This window comes from Genypterus blacodes, unplaced genomic scaffold (genome assembly GCF_046128005.1).
Source record: "Genypterus blacodes isolate CSIRO-AG114 ecotype Tasmania unplaced genomic scaffold, CSIRO-AGI_Gbla_v1 ptg000438l_1, whole genome shotgun sequence".
In the NCBI taxonomy this organism is placed as follows: domain Eukaryota; kingdom Metazoa; phylum Chordata; class Actinopteri; order Ophidiiformes; family Ophidiidae; genus Genypterus; species Genypterus blacodes.
This window is the reverse complement of record NW_027467208.1, coordinates 5,444,313-5,466,286: the sequence shown is the minus strand read 5'-3', so window position 1 is coordinate 5,466,286 and position 21,974 is coordinate 5,444,313. Positions and strand designations below refer to the sequence as shown.

The following is a 21,974-nucleotide window of genomic DNA, read 5'->3' as shown; positions in this document are numbered from 1 at the left end:
AATACAGCACGAACGTATTTTCATCAGAATTCGCTCAAAATCCGTTTGTTATTAATGAAGGATATCCGGCGACACCCCTATCTTCGCCCAGAGTTGGAACCTTCCATGGTGCGCGATACCCCTGCTTGTCCCTCTTTGTCCGGTGGCGATAGAAGGCCACGGTTATAATGGCAAAAATTGCGTTTTTGAATGAATTCTAGTTGAATGGTGGATTTGAAACAACCAGCGTACACCGCGTGAGGACCGCTTTATCGGCAATGACACACCAGAGAATTTCAGTATAAAGGACAGCAGAGCAAGCGACGGAGAAAGGGTACAGTTTGCTTCCAAGACAAGTCTGCAAGATGGCTAGCTATCTTCAGTAGCATGCTAACGTTAGCTACCAAGCTACTGTTAGCATAGTAAACAACACTTTTCTATACGTGACCAACTGCTTTACCTATTAAGATAATTATGTTTTAATAATACATTTCGGTGCACATTTCCCATACTGAATGTACATAGATATATACTATACTTTCGAATATAACTGTTCTGCGGCCACTCAGTGAAACAACAACGTTACTAGCTACGCTCATTGAGTAACGTGGCTAGCCAGTTTAGCTAAGCTAAGCTAGTAACCAGCTAGCGTTGGTCTAATACTCAAACATCTGCAAGTGATCACCCTAACAGGGAAGGGAGGGAGGGTTGCTGTGGAACCCGCATGTACCGGCAGTCAAGCCAGGTAGCAAGCGACCAGTTCCACACATCTGGGAGACGCTGACTCAAAAGAACATTAGTTAATTGAAAGCGTTGTTTGTTGACCAAATCCCGGCGTGACAGACGCATTTGCAACCGGGGGAAGAGGAGAACACACACAGACCTGGGCCAAGTGTTTATAAATCAGATGTTAGTGACGTTATGTTTATGATGATAAAGTATTGTAAGCGCTATTGACCTGAAGGCAGACTCCTCCTGCTGGGCTCGGTAGCCTTAGAGACGTCGTCATTTTTTGTAACTTTTTTTTCTCTTATATGATCGGTGATATGCCACTTCACTGACAGTCATATTAGCTAATGGCTGCCGAATCGGGGAGACTACTGGCGGGACAATGTCAAGGAAAACGAGGCAAAGGTAGGAATTAATTTCACCCATCTCCCCCCCAAATCAGATTGGAACCATCCATTACTGCGCTGCAATGGGCTGCACTGGTGCTGTTTAAAGCCAATTCCCCCCTTCTCCGCCTCTCCCCACATGTGTAAACTTCACGACTTGTCTCCGGTTGGTGGCTTGTTTCTCACAGAGTGGACCTGTGGAGCTGGGTTCATGTCTCTTCCTGCTGTCAATGTACCTTCAATGTACCCCCCCCCCCCCGTTTTCTTCGTATCCATGTCTTCGTCTTTTTCCTGTCTCCCTCATTGACTTTACCTCCTACTGCCTCTGTTTGCGGCCTCTCTCTCGCCCTGGGTCATTTTGGTCTGCCTGGGTCATTTGCAATTTCAACTAGGCTTTCATAACCTTTGGTGATGATAACGCCTGGATTGTCCGCATCTTGTCCTCATGCCAGTCTATGTCCCATCATTGACTCCATCTCAACTGTTGGACGTGAAAAAGAGGCCCTAGGTCTAAAGCTGTTCACTCTGTCACTAAGGGGTATTGGCCAATGTCTTTATGTATTAACACAGGTGGTGGTGGATCAGTTAGGTGACACGTGAAAGTCTGTTTATATTGTGGCTAATAGTGTATTCCTCTGTTTCCACCCCTCTCCGTGTTTCCTTCTTTTTTTTTCAGCCTCACAGATGAAGAGCCCAGAGAAGAAGAAGGCGAGGAAGTCCACGACTCAGGTAAGGAAGAAGAGAAATCTGGAGGAATTGTTACATAGAAAGTTGGCCTCAGCCTTAACCATTGCATACACATGAGTAAGTTATATACGTGGATGAAATTATAGGATACAATATTGAATTTCTAACTCATATTTGTGTTTACATGATGTTTGATCAGAGTTTTGTCAAGATTCAAGAGTTTAAGATTCAAGAGTTTATTGTCATTTTCACAGAGAAACACAGGGTAATACTGCACATTTAAATTCTTTGTGACGAGATGTCAGCAGCAGCAGCATATAGAGAATGAAATTCTGAGTAAGTTTGAGTATGATTGAAATGTCACACTGACTGCAACAACCCTCTTTCTTAGGCGGCTGGGTTCTCCCACCTCACTGAGTTTGCACCTCCTCCGACCCCCATGGTGGACCACCTGGTCGCTTCCAATCCCTTTGATGATGACTTTGGGCCCCCGTCTCGACCTACTGGAACAGGAGGACCAGGTGGTGCTCCATTTCTGCCCAGTCCAGGAGCAGGCGGGGGAGGTGGGTATGGAGGCGGGGGTAGGATGGGCGGAGGCATGGGCTTCATGGGAGGGCCAGGAGCACCAGGAGGCGGTCAGCCGGGCCGGAGGCCACCATTCGGCCCTCCATCAAATGCTGGACCTCACCATCAACTAGGCTTCGCTGGGATGCCTGGCTTTGGAGGCGGCGGTGGAGGTGGCGGTGGTGGAGGAGGTGGTGGATTCCCCCCCGGAGGTCCTTCACAGTTCAATATGCCCCAGAATTTCAGTCCACCAATGCACCCCGGGCCAGGATTTAACCCCATGCTGTCTCCAGGGGGTATGGGAGGTCCTGGGGGAGGAGGGCCACCACATCCGCGCTTTGGCATGCCTCCACAGCAGCAGCATGGCCAGGGTGGACATCCATTCAACAGCCCCCCATTACCTGGTGGGGGAGGCCCTAGGGGACCCCCACATGGTCCCATGAATCCAATGGGGGGGATGCCTGCAGGTATGAACATGATGGGTGGCATGGGTGGAGGCCCTGGAGGCAATATGGTTGGAGGGTTACCAGGAATGCCTCCTCAAGGGCAGTTCCCACCCTCGCAGGATGGCCCCTATCCTGGCCCGAGTCCCCCAGGACCAGGGAACGAAGATGGGAAGAATTTCGGTGGAGGAGGGCCTCAGTCGGGGCCGCAGCAGCAGCAACAACAGCAACAACAACAACAACAGCAGCAACAACAACAACAACAGCAGCAACAACAACAACAACAACAGCAGCAGCAGCAGCAGCAACAGCAGCAGCAGCAGCAACAGCAGCAGCAGCAACAGCTTGCCCTAAATCCTAATGGTGCGCCTCCTAATAATACTCCACCGGGGCCTCCACCAAACTCTGGCACACAGCAGCCCGGGGGAGGCTTCCCTGGCCACCCTGACGTCCAGCAGCCCAATCCCAATACCCCCGGACAGCCTCCCTCAGCGCCACCGCAGCCTAACCCGAACTCATCCCCCACTGGACCACTAAATGGATCAGGCCAACCTCAGCATCCTCCACCCAATCAGCTACAACCACCCAATAATGCCAATGCTCCCAATTCAAGCAACTCTTCCCAGCAACAGCAGTCCACTCCCCCCAACTCTGCCCCCGGCTCTACCCCTTACAACCAACAGAACAACACCCCTGGCACTGGCGGTCCCATGACAAATGCACCCCCCAATTCAGGTCAGAACAACATGACCAACAACAACGGAGGAAACACGCCCGGCAGCAACCCAAACCCCCCCTCTAACTCCACCTCCACCCCCAACACCCAGTCCCCCCTGCCGCCAGGCCCCGCCGCCCCGTCTGTGGGGCCGGGCTCTGGCCCCGGTAAACTCGGTGGCCCCGGTATGGTCTTTCCCTGCGGCCTCTGTATGGCAGAGGTACACGACGACCAGGACGCCATCCTGTGCGAGGCGTCGTGCCAACGCTGGTTCCACCGCGAGTGCACGGGCCTAACGGAACCGGCGTACGGACTGCTGACCCGAGAGAGCGCCGCCGTCTGGGCCTGCGACTTCTGCATCAAAACCAAGGAGATCCAGGCGGTGTATGTACGCCAGGGATTAGGCCAGCTGGTGGCAGCTAACGAGAGCTGAGGAGTGTGTGACCGGGGGAGCAGTGGGGAAATGTGATGTGTAAGGACAAGTAGAGACATTAACTGCTCTGATCTAACTGAGTGACCTGTGTGTCATGCCAGCTACTTGGCCATCTTTCTCTTGACTATCCCTTTACTTGTTCACTACACAGAGCAACACACTCATTGACATCCATGCTTACATACGGCACTTTGAGTGACTCTGGGCAGTTGAAATCTTTGTTTTTTCCCCCCCCTTATGAGTCAGATGGTGATGAATGTTTAAAATCCACAGTCCTTCGTGCATCTAGCCTGCCAACCAGCAAAGCACTGACACCAACACACTACCTCACACACTTTGTGACTGACTGGCACAGAAGCTCCCACACTGACTGACTGTGATTGACTTGCCCCACTAATGCCCCATATGAGTGTGATGGCACATTAGGCAGGTGAATGAAATCATTGTAAAGTACGATACAATATTCCCCTGCTGCGATTTATACATCCAGGCAGAGTTTCAATTTTTCTCTGTGTTTCAAGGCTACAAGTGACAGCATGCGTGATATTTCAGATGTTTAAAAAAAGTTGGAAAAGAATTAATTGATAGAGTGCCTGAAAATCTAAAGAGCCTTTAATTTTTATCCATTAATTATTTTGTGACCCATCTCCCCATCAGCTGCTTCACGGAAGCACTCATCACATTCGAGCCTTATGCTGCAAGTAAAAGAACGACGCTGATGGACACGAGACATTGCAGTGTAAAAATCACAATCTGGTGAAACTTCATGGGGGGAACCTAATTTAAGTTGTTAATACTTGCACATATGCACACATAAGGACATTTCGACCCCCCCTACACATTGTATCTACCGTGGTTTCGTCCTCCAATGCTGAATAACTTAAAGGAGATCCGGACTGAGACTTCACTTTCACCACGAACCACCAAAACAATTGTAAATATTAAAGAAAAATATTTGTCTGGAAAACCGTCAACATGCCACAGGGTGGAACAAAAAATAATGAGTTGAACTTTTATGTTTGTCGGTCGTATTCTCGATAACAATTTGGTTTCTACACACACACACACGATACATTGAGTCAGCCATTTCTTCTTATCTCTGCAGTACACATGAATTGTGAAATCAGTGCTTTTGGACGGTGTTGGCTTAGCAAGTAGTGACATCACGTCATATCAGATGTGCATAGTCTTTTTTTCTTTTTTTAAAGAAGGGGAAGGGGGTGCATGTAAACCAATGCAGTAATTGATCTGTTTTATATTTTGGCACCCGCTCTGCAAGAGGCCTTGAAGTAGACCAAATAACCCAGGAGTGGAGAAAAAAAAGGCCCATTTTCATATTTCTGTGAAGACATAAGGTGTTTATAACTTCTCTTGCTTTTTCTTTTCTTTCAATCAAAGTTGCCTTTTTCCTTTCTCTCTTTCTCTCTCGAAGCCTTTCCCTTTTATTTTGTGGTGGTATCTGTGCTGTGCTCTTGCTCTGCTCTGGCGCCCCCTGGTGGAACATGGAGGAACCAACGAGTACCACACTGGGTAGGGAAGGGAAAGGTACTGAACTCAGAAGTAAAGACTTTTTTTTTGTACTGGTCCATGTCAATTTTTTTTTTAATTTGTTGCGGATTGTTGTATTAAAATAGGGTTGGAAAACCCAGTGAAACAGACAGTTAATCTATTTTCTTTGTCATGCAGCTCAAAGAGTTTGCAGTCTTAAAAGACAATCCAGCTGTGTATACGGTTGAAAATGACGATGTGTACTGACTTACTTGTACATTCTAATGCTATCAATTACTGTATCAAAGCTATAAATCTTTTGTGGAGTTTAAAATGTAAAGTTTTCATTGAAACTATCAGGTAGGTATTGATTCAACTGTCATTTTGAGGCTCTATGTAGAAGTGTTATGGTAACGCTTTATCCACTTGAATAAGAAAGACACAATTAACTACTAGAGCCTCTAAAATCATGGAAATGCTTCAGAGCTGTTTGTATACTGTGATCATGTCACATGTCACTGACGTCGTAAGGGAGAGTATGAATGAGCCCTCGGGTGTGTTTTGACTGCAGCTCTGCTCTTATAAGCTTTTCTGTTCCATTTTTTTGAAAGATACAAGGGTTGATGCTGATTTAGAATTGGTTTGCAGTTAAAAGCTTTATCAAGAAATATATCCACTATACAGATATATATAATAGTTTTAAACCCCTTATTTTGTATCTAATAAGCTTGGGTGTGTTGTTCTGCCATTGTTAGCTGACTGCAGTGAATATTATTACTGCAGGTTGTGACCCATGAATTTGAAATGAAAGCATCGCCATGGTGATGGGTCGTATTTACTCTCCGAGCGCGGAGAAGGAAGCCCCAGCTGACTGACAGACCACGCCCCTTTCACCTGCCTCCGCACCAATCACACGCGACCTGAGGCGGGACGACGTTCTCCCCGATGCGAAGGCAACAGGTCGCGCTGGTAGCAGGGAAAATTTTACCCCCCTCCATGTCCTCAACCCACTGAGGAGGCTCTCATCCCACTGACACAGGGACCACTGACAGCCCGGGAGAGACAGACAGACAGAGACAGAGAGCTTGTGGTCTCATCCGGATCATCCCTGTCGGCGCGCTGTAGTAAAGTGGTAAGTATCTTAAGTGTATTTACGCAGGTGATTCGTGTTAACTTTGTTCTTAGTGTTTGGTTTGTTTGTGTTGCGTGGGGTAATGAGGAAGAAAGACACAATGCGGACTGTAATCGATAGTATGAATTATAGATACGGTGTGCGGTGACAAGGTTTATATGTTGGAGCTTTTTACGCAGAGGTGACACCTGTGGCGTTGCGTTCGCATTGGCAGCTTTTTTTTTTAACGTAAGCATTTCCTGGACAAACATAAAAGAAAATAATAAAATAAGCGTCGGAAAAAGCTCCCTTAGCGTAACTCTCCCGCTTTGGGGTACATTTAAAAGGTAATGTGTGTGTGAGAGTGTGTATTGGTGTGTGTGTCAGTGTGTCAGCTGGCTGTGCGCCGCTGTTGGTTATAATTGGATCTGTCAGTTGCGCGTAAAGAGGATATGAGCCGTTATTATAGCAGAGGGTCAAACAGGATGCCACGGCGTCTCGTGGTGAAAAGCAGGTGAATCGTGTTGTTTATGTAGCCTGGAGTCGCTGTGGTCGAGCCGTCTCGTGTAAACAACCCGGTTTCGACGCGCACCGATACTGGCTGACCGGATAGGTGGGTGTGACGCAATTAACCAGCGAAGACGACAGGTGTTTATGAGTTAACTCTGCTCTTACGTCTCAGCCATTGTTTCTATAGAACGTATTGGTAATCTGCACACTTTCTGTTGCTGTTTAATCATTTATTTATTTATATCTGCGTTCATTACCGGAGTGTTCATTTTGTGTTTTGAGCTAAGCTTGGTTTTAGTTGTGTTACGTGGCTCTAACTGCCTCAGTGTGGACCTAAGATAAGATAATTTAGTCCCTCATTCAAATCCCAGCATTATAGTGTATACAGTGGCTGATAAGGCACCAGCTGTTCCAAGTTACAAGGTGTTCTCTGTCTGTATACTTTACTCCAAATCGTAGTCTTATTGTGATGTGTGAAGTTCCTTAAATGACACAATGAAACCCCTGTCTAGACTAGAACTGAACCTCAAACTGCTAAAGCCTTGATTGGAAATCTCATGTAATCACTCCAAATAAAGGCACAATGCTTCCAGGGTGTGAAAATAAACAGCTCGGTGCCTAAAGGCAAAGGAAACGCTGAGATACAAATGAAGGACAGACAAAACAGGTGAAGGAGAGAGAGAGAGAGAGAGAGAGAGAGAGAGAGAGAGAAAGTTGGCGAGGTAAGAAAGACGAGAGCGATGGCAGATAGGCCCGTTTGGTGACATTCCTTGACTTTGTTGACACAGTCATTCCCGTGTGACAAGAAAGGATGGAGAATAGGTGGACTTATTGCGACTAAGGAGCACTTTGCTACTAGTTACTAGCAACTGGAATACTGGGCCTTTGTTAAAGTCCATATTTACACAAGGAACCTATTCACACCTGAGAGCTTTCAGAGCAGCCAGTCGTGCTGGTAGCCAAGGATCAGTCCCACAGGAGCAGCTGAGGGTGAAGTGGTGCCCAGAGGAACATTAACAGGAGAGGAACAGGTCAATATGAATATGGAATGACATAAGAAAGAAGAAATAGGACTCAGACTTCTTTTTCTAACCTTTTCTAACAGCAGGTGCAGAGAACACTTCCACTTGTTAAACTACAGTCGTGTCCCCAGATTTCCATGAGAACCATTTCCTCTTAACTTGTCACACGAATGCATTGAATGCTTGAAACGCTCGATATAAAGGGGAACGTCTGGAATCCCAAGAATGTAATTGGGGCAAAAAACAAAGGCTGATCTGTGAGTCACTAATCTAACCCGGTAGCTGCAGAGTTGCGTGTTACACAGTAACCAGCTGCCAGCGTGAGTCGGTTACTCTTTAATTCCTGTAAAACCACATTCGTATTTACCGTAGATGTGGAGTCCAGTCAAACAAAATGGGGCTGGTAGTGCAGAAGGGATGCTCGTGATGCAGGGAGACCCAGCAGGCGTCTGCAGGGTTTGAATATTAAGCGCACATGAAGTCTCCAGCCAACAGATATGGGTTATATGAAGATGCTCCTCTGTGATAAGGCTGTTGTAATACGATTGCACATTACTTTAGTTGCTGCTCGCCATCTACAGAGACGTTATTGATAGATTAGATCAACGTGGCGAAGGATTAAAAACACTTTGTTGTAGTTCATCATCAATATAGTCTCATGGGAACAGGACACATCAATGCTGCTGGCAGATGGGGAGTGGAGAGCAGGAATGTGAGTGCACACCCTTGCATACGTCTGTGTGTCTGTGTGTGTGTATATGTGTGTGTGTGTGCCTGAGCTGGTGTGTGCGCATGCAGAGCTCAAAGTAAACACACTATGCCTGAGTGATTCTGCTCTGAAGACTGGGGAGACTCTGGCACAGGCAGAGAGAGAGAGGGGGGGCCCATTCCTGACAGAGCCCTTTGATGCTCCAGAGAGCCTGAACAATAGGAGGAGTATTCACCTCTTCATCGTGTTCATCACCAGGCCAATTTTCTTAGGGACTGGAACCCTGCATGCTTGGGTTATACTTGTACTTTCTTAGCCTCATCATACAGATTCAAAAATGACATTGTTATTCATTGTATACAGTAGTTTATCGCACTAACGTCCCTTTAACGCTAAGGTGGAACTTCTGCCGACATTTTACACAAACGTAGCACAGATATACGGCTTATTCCGCTGAATTACCGACATATGTTCTCGCAAAAACGTCCTCCACCTGCACACTCATGCATGAATTACTGCACCGTCTCTTTGTTTTCTAGTAGCAAAATTTATAAGGCGTCCAAATGTCTGCATACGTAATGAGAGCAGCAGATGGTCTGATATATTTTTAAAGGATCTGCCTCTCGTGCTTTATTGTCGATTCGATGAAAACATTAATCCAACAACGGCATTGGAAGCCGCCCATGTAAATGAGAAGCAGTCTGCCTGATTTATTCTTCGTCTTTGTGTCTCTCTCTTCGTCGTCTCACCTCACACAATCACACTAACACACACACACACACACACACACATTGTTCTCCCCCTATTTCCTGCCTCTTTTTTTAATACACCTGTGTCGAAAAGTAGGCCCGAGCCGTTCACAAAGAGTTTCTGGTGGCATATTTGGCATCACATGAATACAACAATACACAAGCCGGGACAGAAGGAATTCAAACCCTGCGAGAGAGAGAGAGAGGACGGCGGTTTCATCAAGATATGTCGGGGGCCATGTGATCTCCCGGTGAGGCCGCTCCGATTCAGGCTGCGACCGCAAAAAAGTGTGAAAGTTTGCTGCTTTGTCAAAGTGGTGAAAAAGAGCTGAGCGGCGTTGTTTAGTGAGTAATTTACTGGTAGAAATAAATGATGAGAGTGCAACAGAAACTGTCCAGAGGCGCAGCTGAAACACGGGGTCAGCCAGGATTTGGTTCTCAGCAGGTCTTATGCGACGCTTATGTTTTGCTGTATAGGGAACAAATGAAAGAAGGAGGATTAGCTCCACCGACTCGCTGCGTTCTAATCCTAAATCTACACACAGGCTTTGTAACTTGTTCCACTGATTCCACCTGATTTGAATTTCTCTGCTCTCTCCCTCTCTCGCCGCCCTGCGCAGGCCCCGGCAACACGAACCAGGAAGTGAACATGAGCGCGCTCTCCTCTGACAGGAAGCAACTGGTGGACTATGGAGTTCAGATCCGCTTCATCAAGGACCTCCACGACACAGGAGGGGGCTTTGTTGAGAAGTCGAGGGCGGCCAACAGCGCCACTCCTCCTTCCAATAAGTACGGGGTGGCAGTGCGGGTTCAGGGAATCTCAGGGCAGCCTTACGTGGTCCTGAAAGATGGGGAGAAAGGTGACTCGTATGGAGTTCAGCTAAACACGCCCCAGTCCAGCTCAGGGCCCCCTTTGCCCTACGACGGTCTCACCCCACGTAAGCAACCGGCCGAATACACAAACCCCTACAAGTCTGTTGCGAATACAGCGAGCTCGCCTGTTTCTACGACAGAGGAGGAGGACAGGGACATCTTCGGGAGTCCTTCTAAGCGACCCCCAGGGGACGGCCAGGCGGGAACGCAGGGGGAGGAAGAGGGTCGAGTTAGCAGGCAAGGACAGGTGCAGAGGAGCAAGATGGAACCCCAAGCCAAAGCGGTAGCCAACGGATTAGAGAAAAGTCTGAAAGAATCGCCCAGTAATGAGGAATATAACGAAGCAGGGCTGAAACCTGTACGATTCAACGGCAGCGGACCAAGAGGGTTCAAGAAAATGGGGCCTGGCTTCACTCAGTCGATGGGAAGACGCAGTGGGAACAAAATGAAAGCCGCTTCTTCTGTTTTAGAATCTTTCCCAGAACCCTCCGCTCTGGAAGAACCCGCTGCAGAAATTGATCGTAAATCCGTGGCGCCTATTACCAAACTCATCAGCAAGTTTAATAGCGACACACCGAGCCCGAGCCCGAGCCCGAGCCCCGCCCCGCAGACCAGAGGCCGCTCTGGAGCAAGGCAGCGGCTCAGGTTCGACCAGTCCAGGCGGTCGAGAAGTCTGGACGCTCACCAAGACGAGCGGCCCGAGACGGCCCTCCGCCCTCCGGCCTCGCCCACTCCAAACCCTTACGCCGTCCCCACGTCGCCGCCCTCCGTCTCCTCCACTCCATTGACGTCATCTGCCCCGACAAGTGCTAGCCTGAGAAGGAACCCTGCTCCTGTTGCCAAGGCGACGGCTCTCACGACGCCCAAGCCCAGCTCTCAGTCACCGGGGAAGTTTGTTGCCAAGGACACCCCTCCAGCTATAGCTAAAAAGCCTGTAAGTACCACAGAGAGCCTATGTGCTATTTGTAGGTATTCAATTATCTCTTTGTTGTCGTCGCCTGTTTCCTCACTTTCCTCTCTTTCCCCCTCTCCCCCACTTGAAAGGAGGCGCCCATCCCGATGAAGAGGCAGGGTCACAGTGTGGAGGTCGTCGGCGGGGAGGAGGCAAACGTCAAACAAGCTATTTACGACATCCTGAAAGAAGGGTAGGTAAACAAAAGTCTATGACAGTGAGTTTTTACGGGCGTCACATCATGGAGACTAATGGGACGTTTGCCTCATCAGCTGCAGCGAGACTGAGTCGTCCCTCAAAAGGAGGGTCAACCTCGTCTACGACAAGGCCAGAGGAGTTCAGGTAGAGAAACAAACAAACAAACTCCTGCTACAGTACGTCAAGGAACACACACACACACACACACACCCACACACACCTTTCAATCCTCCCTCCTCTTTGCATGTTTAAGGCGGCGTGAAGCTTTGATTACGCACAACCTCTTCGGGTAAATTCTCTGTGTGTGTTTTGTGGCCGGTTTTTTGTCTCTAAGCAACAAAGCACCTGCAGAGGGAGTGCAGGGTGTCGAGCGAGAGAGCGAGAGAGAGGGAGAGAGAAAGAGAGAGAGAGAGGGAACAGTCACAGAGAGCCATCAATAATTGAGTCTGGGGCTGGAACCCTGCACCAGCTGGGAGGCGGCTGGTTGGGGTCGGGACGGAGCCTCGAATCGCCACCGACAGCAGGAGCAGTTTGAAGGGGAAGAGAGGTTGACACTTTGTTTTGATCGCCTGCATTTAATGCTTCGGCTTGTGTAAAAGCAAAACAAGAGCAGGATCAGGTGTGTGTGTGTGTGTGTGTGTGTGTGTGTGTGTGTTTGTGTGTTTGTTTGTTTGTAGCCCACACTAAGAGGCTCGCTCAGGCGTGTGTTTCACCTATGGGGGCGTTTGCGGTAGATCCAATTTCCAGATTAATGTAGTGTGACATGCTTAGCCTTTCATTTAGGACGTTCATTGCATTCGCAGGCAAGCACGATGTAAAGGAGGGTTCACATCCCCTCGGTGCCTCTAATGTGCTTAGTCCTCTGTGTTCGTGTGTGTGTGTGTGTGTGTGTGTCAGTGGCAGAGTTATGGAGTTGCATTTGCGTCATCAGCCACAGCTCAGCTCACTTCAGTACTTAACAGGCTAGTGGCATCTTTTATATTCCTTTATTGGACGCTCACAGGCCTGATTATGTTATCTCCTCCTTATTATCTCTTTGTTAGAACACAGAGACAGCAAAATGTCCCAGAGTGGATTTATCTACAAACGCTCCCGTGGAGAAAAAGCGAAACAAAATCTCTCTGATAGAATCGTGGCTGATAAGCGGAGTAATAGAAATGTGAGCCCCCCGTGATCTTCACTCTCTATCGCCTCTGTAACCGGGTGTGTGTGTGCGTCGAGTGTGTCCCTGTAATGAGTGTGTAGGAGGATGAGAGACGCGTCACGGCCAGGCTGAGCTTAAACCTCCTCGGAGACGGAGGAAGCCTTGACGTACGGTCGAGTCGTGTGGGGGCGAAACACCGGCTCTGCTCTGCTCCCCTCCAGCCTGTCACAAGCGCCTTCTTTATATCTGGGGACGACGTCTGAGCGTATTGGCAAGGCCTCTCCCCTCAAAGACTGTCAGAATCAGAAAGTAGGGCATGAAACCCAAGGCAGGGGCTTTTCGTCAAAGTTGGAAACAAAGAGGCGAACAATGAATATCTGCAAGGTCGACGTGACACTCGGCTCTAGTGTTTCCAATTTTCCTCCCTGCCGTCTATCTGCTGTCTTTGTCTTCTCCTCTGTTCTGTCTCTACCACAGTCTCGCTTATCCACTATGTATGTGTGTGTGAACGTGTGTGTGTTATTTTATACAGATTGGAAGATCTGATGGGAACCAGAAAAATGCGAAGCTTCAGGAGATTCAGGAGCAACTCAACCGCTGCAAGGCAGATTTGCGTGTTGCCCATGATGAGTAAGGCTGTGTGTGTGTGTGTGAGTGTGTGTGTGTCTCAGTGTTGCATTTTAGAGGATGTGCACTTAAGAGTCACCGCCAAGGTTCCAATTAGTGCTCCTGTGGCTCTTTTTGCTGTTATTTCACTTGGCATGTTGCCTGATTGATCACCATGTTAATGAGTTTGGTGTTGCATTATTGATGTGTGTGTGTGTGTGTGTGTGTGTGTGTGTGTGTGTGTGTGTGTGCGTAGGGTGACTGAGGAGCGAATGGCCAGAGAGGGAGCGGAGTCCCGTCTGCGTCAACAGGAAGATGTGTTGGCCATGTTGCAGGAAGAACTGAGGACGGTCTCAGAGAATCCACATCCAGACTCTCTACAGATGGTACTCACACACACACACACACACACACACTCAGGTATACACACACGCACACAGAAGTAGCATGTACACTGATCTGTCCCGACCCTCCGCAGGACGTGGTGAACCTGCAGGCGGACCTGGCCGACGCAGCCAGGTTGCAACGCCGGCAGGACGAGATACTGCACCAGCGCGAACGGGAGCTGACGGCCCTGAAGGGGGCGCTGAAGGAGGAGGTGGAGTGCCACGACAAAGAGATGGAGGCCCTGAGGGAGCAGTACAGCCAGGACATGCAGGACCTGAGGATGACCATGGAGCAGGTCACACAGGTACAACACAAGACTACTTCAGGAAGTGGAGATCAGAAAGAAACAATGGCCGCCATAACTCTGTAGATACTCTGTTTGACCTCTGCGGTGACCTCTGCACTTGTGTGTCCTGACGTGCTCTGGACCGACTTGACCCCTCCCTGCATATTTACAGGTTACAGCCGGTTCGTAACCTTTTCACGCGGCCACAGTTTGGAAGTCCATTATGTTGCAGCTTCCTCACACACAATGAGAGCCGGCCACAGTGTGAATGTTGTTGTTTCCGGAGGATGTGTCAGATAATCCAGAGGGAGAACCGGGGCAGGTCGGACCTGTTCAACAGTCCGCCCGCGTGAGGTCATATTTAATGAGGCTTTGATGCCGGTCTGCGCCTGTCATACGTGTTTTATGTGTTGACACGGCTACACACACACACACACATCACCGTACATTAAGTGAAAACCTGTGTGCAGAAGCAAGAAAAGCTCAGAATGGAAACGGGGGAAACTTTCCCGGGGTGAATTCCTATTACAGGCTTCTCTGTTTCTGCCAGCCGTCTATTTATGGAGCGAGGCGCAGTGTGATGCAGAGGAATTTTGAAGCGTATCGGCGTTTGAGTGCAGATTTTGGATGATGATGCGGCGGTGGCACTGGCAGCCTGAGAGGAGGAAATGAGCAGAGAAGACAGGTTGGCAGCTTCCTCAGCAGGCACACTGATTTAGGATCAAAAACAGTTGGACGGCTTCTCCTGATGCCGATACTGAAACTATTCCTGATATATCTGGGATTTGAAGTCGTGTAAATAAGTAAGAATGAGATGGATGGGACAGGATCGCCTCATCCTGTCATCGCTCTGCTACTTCAAACCAATCAGTCAATACCTAATTAGATTATGGACAGAAAATCAGCCAATATATGAAGGTGATGAATCGTTTTAACCATTTATCAGTTAGAAGTGTGAAATGTTTGCTTTTCCCCAGCTTCTCTCTGCTTTATCTGGCTCTGTCCAGATCAAATCAGCAGTTTGAGGCGGGCTTGCAATCGTCTACTTTTAGATTTGATCAATAAAGCCATTATGATTGCTAAACCCAGAACAGCGAAACAACAACCCGTTTGCTCATTCGCGTGTTCACGTCTGCGATTGTTCTCCAGTCTCAGGAGCAGATAGAAGAGGAGCGGCAGAGGGTGAACGACTCCATCCTGTGCCTGGAGGAAGAGCTGGACATCTGCAGGACCGAGGGAGAGCAGTGGAAGACGGAGCTGGAGGCCTCCAACCAGGAGTGAGTATCCCCTGCGTCACGGGATTTTAAGGATTAAGGATTTAAAAAAAAACCTAAAGTTCTTTGTTGTTGTGCTTTTTGTGAATTCCCTCCCCCGTTTCCCTCCAGTCCCTCCTCCCTTTTTAACCAACGCACTCTGTCTTCTCCACTCATGGTTTTGTCGGGCAGAGACGAGACGCACTGCAGCAGTCACATGTGAGAGAGGAGCTTCATCTCGCTGTGTTTGGGGTTTTTTTCAGCGTAGATTAGCTGAGCTGCAAATCTTGAGATGTGCTCCTTGAAAAATCCATTAGAAACGTTCTCCCCCCTCCCCCGAGTTGTGTTTCTGTTTGATGATCCTCACTAATAATAATCCAGTGATTACGAACCAAATAACAACGATCCTCCCAAGCAATGATTCCATTAAGTGTAATCATGACCGATCATTGTTTTCTTGTTTTCCCTGCTGATTTGATTTCAAAATCATTTAGAAAAAGACAAAATTCTGGATGTTGTGCTGTTTGTGAGGTTGTGAGCATCTTAAGGTCCCGGTGCTTTGTTTGTTGTTGTTTGTTGCTGCTGTGACATTAGTTTGAGATATGTGTGTGTGTGTGTGTGTGTGTGTGTGTGTGTGCATGTTGTAGTGTTTGTTTGTGAGTTTGACTGTTTTTAAGATTTGCTTTTCCTCTGCAGGCTGCAGAAGTGTCGTTCGGAGAAACAGGGTTTGGAGGGAGAGCTGGTGGTGATGAAGAAACAAAAGCCTGCGTTTGAGGGAATACATTCTCTGGCTGAGGTAAGAATGTAGCAGGATGCAGATTAACACAGATTATGGTTTGTATGTAAGTGAAACGCAGCGGCTCAGTTCCTCTGTTATACACTTGCCAAGCGTGTTAGCTGTGTTCCATACAACGCTCATAACCGCACACATTAATGCGCCGCGGCTCCTTCTGCTCCCCTCATCATCATACGACTCTGATCACTTATCCCAAGGAGCTTCAGCGTTGCCATGCCGATCTGAAGCAGGGGCGCGCTGCTCTGGACAAGCAGAAGGGCGAGCTAGACGGGAAGATTGAGGCACTTCAGAGCCTGAAGAGGGCGAGCGGCGAGAGAGAGGGCGAGCTCCAGTCTGAGATTGACAGGCTGAAGGAGCAGGCGGGCAGAGACAAGGCCGAGCTGGAGAAGGCTCTGGAGAAGGCCAAGGAGGTGAAGAAACATCCGGCGTCTATGAATAAGAAATCACTGTGCAGATAGAAACGCTTTCATCTATAACTCTGACTCCTAACTGTCCCTGCTTTCCCTCTGCGTTGCTCCTCTGTGCAGGCGTCGGCGGCGGGATCCTCGGGTCGGACTGTCGTGGATCACGGCGGCAACCTGGATCTTCAGGAGGAAAACACACGCCTGAGAGAGCGGCTGTCCCGCGTGGTACATTCACACACATCTGCATATGTAAACAGACGTAGAGCACATACTGTACATACAAAGGAGAAAGGCCTCCCACACATATGTTATTCCAAAGCCATTCCATAGACGGTGCACATGTGCTCAGGAAGGATTAGGACAGCAGTGTGTTCCCGCTGTAATCTTCCCGCTCTGTTGTTGGATCATATTTCTGTTGTTGCATCATCCGTTTCCTTCTTTATAATGATCTGCTGGGGCTACAACTCACAATTGCGCTCAAACAATCGAAACTTGACACATAGGCCTGAAATGAAACTTCCTCTTCCTCCCCCTCATTCTCCCAGACGAGGCGTGCCAGCGTGCACCTGAATTCCGAGGCGGAGGAGACCATGGAGGCCCTGCAGGACGAGAACCGCTCGCTGAAATCTCAGCTGGACGAGGCCCGGAGAGGAACGACCCGTCTGAGCAAAGAGAGAGACGAGCTGACCAGGAGGCTGGAGGAGAGAGAAATGGAGAGGGACGCTCTGCGGAGGGGCAAGAGCGACCTGGAGGAGCAGAAGAGGCTGCTGGACCGAGCGCTAGAGAAGATCAACAAAGAGGTGAGCGGATACAGAGGTCTGGAATCGATGGATGCGTTTGCGGTTTGCGATACAGAGAGGTGATACTCGTCTTGTTTGCCCCCGTGTCCTCTCTCAGATGGAGATGCTGATGGGCGACTCCCGTCAGTCTGTGGCCACCCTGCAGACGCAGCTGGACGACTACAGGGACCGCTCGAGGAAGGACCTGCTGGAGGCTCAGCGCAACGGCAAGGAGAGGCTGGCTGAGCTCCAGAGGGCCCAGAGCAACCTCAAGACCCAGCAGGAGGAGGTGAGGACAGAGCGGGGACGGCGACTGATAAGGCTGTCAAGGTTTTAGGGAGCAAAATAGAACTGACCGGCCCTCTCACGCCTTTGCTTTTCCAGGTTTCCCGCCTGAGGAAGGAGCTGCTGCTGTGCGGGGAGGAGAGGGACAGCGCCCAGTTGGAGAGAGACCTGTTCAGCAACCGACTCAAACACATGGAGAGCGAAGTGGAATCGGAGAAGAGCACCCACACCGACCGCCACAGGGAGATTAGGGCTCTGGAGGTGAGGCGGGAGGAGCAAAAGGTCAAGGGGTCATGAACCTTGGAGCCTAAAGGGTGGGGGGGTCGAGGGGCAGTAAATTAGGGATACGGAGGTCAAATGTCCAAGTGAGGGATCAAGTCAGATGCTTCTAGAACGGTGTGAACCCGTATTTACACCTTCACTGCTCTGTGGACATTCAGGACAAAATTAAGAGCCTGGAGATCGAGCTGGACGAGGAGAAAAGCAGCGTAGAGCTTCTGAACGACCGCGTCTTACGCAGCAGAGATCAGGTACGGGGACCACGCAGGACTATATGAATGCACACACACCCACAAACACACCCACACACACATGTACACGTACAAACAACCACAGCAGGTCCTCCTTTGATAGTCTCTCCTATCCTCTGTCTCCTCTCAGGTGGACCAGCTTCGCTCTGAGCTGATGCAGGAGCGCTCAGCGAGACACGACTTGGAGATGGACAAGAGCTCGATTGAGAGACAGGTGCGGTGACATGCTGTCTCATCTTCCCCAGTTAATAGAGCTCAAATTTAGCATGTTGTTGATCTCGCCGTGCCGCTGCTCTCGTCGCAGGTGAAGGAGCTGAAGACTCGTGTGGCGGACTTGGAGGGGCAGACGCGGAATCAACCCTCGTCTGGATTCAACCTGCTGGAGAGCAAACTCCAGGAGCTGGAGGAGAGGCTGCACAGCGAGGAGAGGTACAAATGAGACCACAGCCTTCAATCTAAACCTGGACACTTGTGTTGTGTCAAAATGTCTCACCGTGTCTTCTGAATCTCTCCGCTCAGAGAGAAAGCCAGTATCCAGGCCTGTCAGAGACGCACGGAGAGGAAACTAAAGGAGCTCAACGCCACGTTAGACCTGGAGAGAAACCAGCACGCCGAGCAGAGGGATCAGGTGAGTCAGTTTGTCATGTCCTTGGTAATCGTCCCATAATGCTACGACGTTTTGTACACACAAGCTATTTAGCGTTAGACTAATTATATCTGTCCCCCTCTTGACCCAAACCAAACCTCACTCAGTCACCAGAATGACCCCTGACCTCCCCAGCTTCATGTTTTTTATAGACATCACTCCTCTAAGCGCAGTCCTACGAACCCACCCAGGCCACCTGTTCTCCTCTGCACCCCCTTCCTCCCTCCCTCCCTCCCCTCCTCCCTACCTCCTGCCGTCTCTCCCCGTAACCTCCTCTGTGTCCCTTTCCCTTCCGTTCCCCAGCTGTCTCTGCGCGTGAAGGGCCTGAAGCGGCAGGTGGACGAGAGCGAGTGCGAGGTGGAGCGTCTGGAAGGGGTCCGTCGGAAGGTTCTCAGGGACCTGGAGGAGCAGCAGGAGTCACAGCAGGCTCTGCACGCCAAAGTCACAGCACTCGAGTCTGAACTAAAGTAGGACGTCTATTGTCTCGGCACAACAAGAGATTAGATTAAGTTTTCTGCATTTTAGTTGCCATACATCTCCTTATCCACTAGGTGGCACCATTTCATAACTAGTTCGAAACAGATAGTCATGCAGAATGTTTTGAATGTTTGTTCTCCCAGGAGGAAGCAGCAAACGAGTCGACCATCTCTGGCCTCCAACCTTAGCTCGGAGGACGAGGACGGTTTCTATGACACCAACATCACGTCCATGCTGAAGGAGAACCACCTACAGACTAGCAACAGTTAGGGAACAGACCAGGGGGGAGGAAGACTGAAGAAGACAAAGAGACAGTCATAGGAAGGTACTCAGGGCATTAAAGGACTCCCTGGTGTGGAGAACTCGGTTGCCATGGACTACAGAATTGCATTGTAGTTGTTCTTGATTCGATTTTATTCCAGATCGTTGATGGTCGGAGTAATTTGATTGCATTTTTGAGCCTTCAGCTGTAATTGATTTACTGTCTGGTTTCTGCCTCGTGATCCTCCGTTGCTCAGTTACACTAAAAGTAGGAGGATTAGCAGTAACAGTAGGAAATACAGGTTTGGTTGCCGCACGCGACCCATTGTTTCCACCATTTGTAGCTAAAGGTGACAAGAAGTTTGACCATTTTCTTCCATGAATGCAAGTTTAACTGAAGTTGCAAGTCTGAAATCGTGAAAGAAAAAACGTATTTTCTTATATGGCATGATGAGTCACATCTGTCAGCGTTGTTGGCACTTTTGTGTACTTAAGTGTTTCTTTGTGTATCTGAAGTGACGTAATGTTTCTTTCTTTTTTCTTTTTTTTTTACCTTTTGACTGTGACAATATTGAGCCTTTATTTTTACACTGTATGATCTTTGTATACATGTGGTTCCAGACAATCAAATGAATGTGTGTGTCCTCAGAGATTGATCTTCCTTCTTCTTTTGTCCATGCGCATGTTTTCATTCAGATGCCTTAAAAAGGAGCTTTATCTTTATTTTCACTTCACGTTTGTATGCTGCTTTAATGATATAAAGAGTATTTCATACACTTGTCCGCACTTGCATGGACATTCCTGTTGGAAGAATCATAAGCGCAGAGTAGGAAGTGTTTCATGTTTCCCCTTTGGCTTTATTAAAAAGGAAACGGATACTTTGAATGACGCTTTGATGATGTTGTTACGTTTTAAACATGTCACTTTGAAAAGTTTGTATTCGGGCAATTACAAACAAACGATTTAAAGACACTATGAACACATTTATGAAAGTGTCTGAAAGATTTGATATGTGTTGCAGAGCTTTGTAAGTTTTACCAAAATGTTTGTCATATTTTGAGTAAATTTTGGATGTTGTGTTTAAAAAAAGTGTATCGTCATTTTTTATTATTATATACAAGGACAAAGAAGAACAAATATGTATGACTTACTAATATTTATTCAGAAAGGAACTTAAACTCACAGCTCAGAGTTTAGAGGTCGCTGTGAAATCTTGATGAAGAAGAAGCAAGGTGATGAAGATGCTCACCCAGACTGGCTAAGAAACTACTCTGCCACCCTGTTGCTCCAAGACAAATATTATTTTATGACTGTAAATGTTTAGCCATGCTACAACAGGAACAGGAACACTCAGCATGTCGGATGATTGCTCACGCTGCTGTAAGCAGGATGTCCTGAGGGTGCAGCCATTTCGTCACACCTGGTTGGCTCTTTGTGTGTCTCTCTCACTGCAGGCCTGAACCCAGTTTTTGAGCATTTCTTGGCCCCGTCTTTACCGATTACATCACCTGTCGCCCCCGTTCCTCCCCCCCGAGCAAAGACTTTGTAGCTGCCACCTTCAAGAACATCAGTGTGAGAAACCACCTCCGCGATCATGACGACAACCAATTACCACATCCTTTTTGGCATTGGGCCTTCTGTATCTGTTGTGATGAACGTGGGTATCAGATGCTTCCAGGTGCTCCAGGATAAAGTGGAGATGCCTCGTCTTCCGCATATCTGCGTCCAAATGTTTCACATTTTTCACATTTTCACTTTTAATGACAACAGGTGTGCAGACTGTGTGCAGGCTGGATGAGAAGAAACATTCCGGTACTTCGGATCGTTTGAGAAATACGCTTAGAATGTGAATCAAATCCTGAGTCATGCTTATAAACACATAGAAGAGGACAAGATATAGAGCTAAATCCATGTGTGTGTGTGTGTGTGTGTGTGTTTATTTGAGCTCTGGCTGACTGCGGTACTCACAGGCTGAGAGTCTGGAATCCCTTGTTGTTGTTTGCAGTAATTACTGTGGACATCAAGCTGACCCTCTCCTGTCTCTGCCTGTCTCTCACCGCCTGTCTCTCCTCAGCTGTCTGTCCCTATTAGGAATCACTTCCTGTATCCTCGCTCCTTAATTATACAATGGTGCATTCATGAATCTACTTGCTTGATTTATTGCTGTCTGTGCCACTTTACACTTCAAATTTCAACTTTCCTTCTTATCGTTTATACAAGATCAGACATCTTAATGGGAAAGGATTAAAAATTTCTCCTGCAACTGCAATTTAAATACTCAATCAGAGGTATTTTGGTTCAAGAAAAGTCAAGTGTAACACATAACTCAACAGTGAGGCGTTTACTGACCAAGGTCAACACTGACACGTTAACTTTACATGTGCTTGTTTACCTTTGGCCCCCGGGGAACACTGGAGGAAACTCATAAAGACATCAACCTATATTTACAGTTGCTTCTTGTAATTCCAGCTATGTGTACAATGTATTTACTTAAACTTGTGTGTCACGGAAGGGAAAAACAACTAAAAGCACAATAACAGTACGAAGAGGGAGATGATTGTGGTTAAAACAC

General features: G+C 48.3%; 2 protein-coding genes across 4 annotated transcripts; both read left to right on the top strand.

Annotated features, from left to right (window-relative positions):
* The first annotated feature begins 119 nt into the window (after positions 1 to 119).
* On the top strand, positions 120 to 5,596 carry pygo2 (pygopus homolog 2 (Drosophila)). 2 transcript variants are annotated; one of them, XM_076139338.1, is made up of 4 exons: positions 120 to 313; positions 1,044 to 1,113; positions 1,771 to 1,823; positions 2,173 to 5,596. In XM_076139338.1, exons 2-4 carry the CDS (start codon positions 1,056 to 1,058, stop codon positions 3,934 to 3,936), a joined length of 1,875 nt encoding a protein of 624 aa, XP_075995453.1. In that variant the 5' UTR covers positions 120 to 313; positions 1,044 to 1,055; the 3' UTR covers positions 3,937 to 5,596. The 2 variants fall into 2 exon arrangements, with proteins under 2 accessions (XP_075995453.1, XP_075995452.1); XM_076139337.1 differs by having other exon boundaries at positions 120 to 1,113.
* Positions 5,597 to 6,361: 765 nt separating this feature from the next.
* On the top strand, positions 6,362 to 20,253 carry cgnb (cingulin b). 2 transcript variants are annotated; one of them, XM_076139325.1, is made up of 21 exons: positions 6,362 to 6,556; positions 10,146 to 11,332; positions 11,443 to 11,543; positions 11,623 to 11,692; positions 13,225 to 13,322; positions 13,555 to 13,684; positions 13,777 to 13,989; positions 15,121 to 15,248; positions 15,417 to 15,443; positions 15,921 to 16,020; positions 16,218 to 16,430; positions 16,548 to 16,649; positions 16,970 to 17,224; positions 17,322 to 17,492; positions 17,588 to 17,749; positions 17,929 to 18,018; positions 18,149 to 18,232; positions 18,323 to 18,447; positions 18,538 to 18,646; positions 18,968 to 19,131; positions 19,285 to 20,253. In XM_076139325.1, the coding sequence occupies exons 2-21, from the start codon at positions 10,175 to 10,177 to the stop codon at positions 19,409 to 19,411; spliced, it is 3,627 nt and encodes a 1,208-aa protein (XP_075995440.1). In that variant the 5' UTR covers positions 6,362 to 6,556; positions 10,146 to 10,174; the 3' UTR covers positions 19,412 to 20,253. The 2 variants fall into 2 exon arrangements, with proteins under 2 accessions (XP_075995440.1, XP_075995441.1); XM_076139326.1 differs by lacking the exon at positions 15,417 to 15,443.
* The last annotated feature ends 1,721 nt before the right edge of the window (positions 20,254 to 21,974 follow it).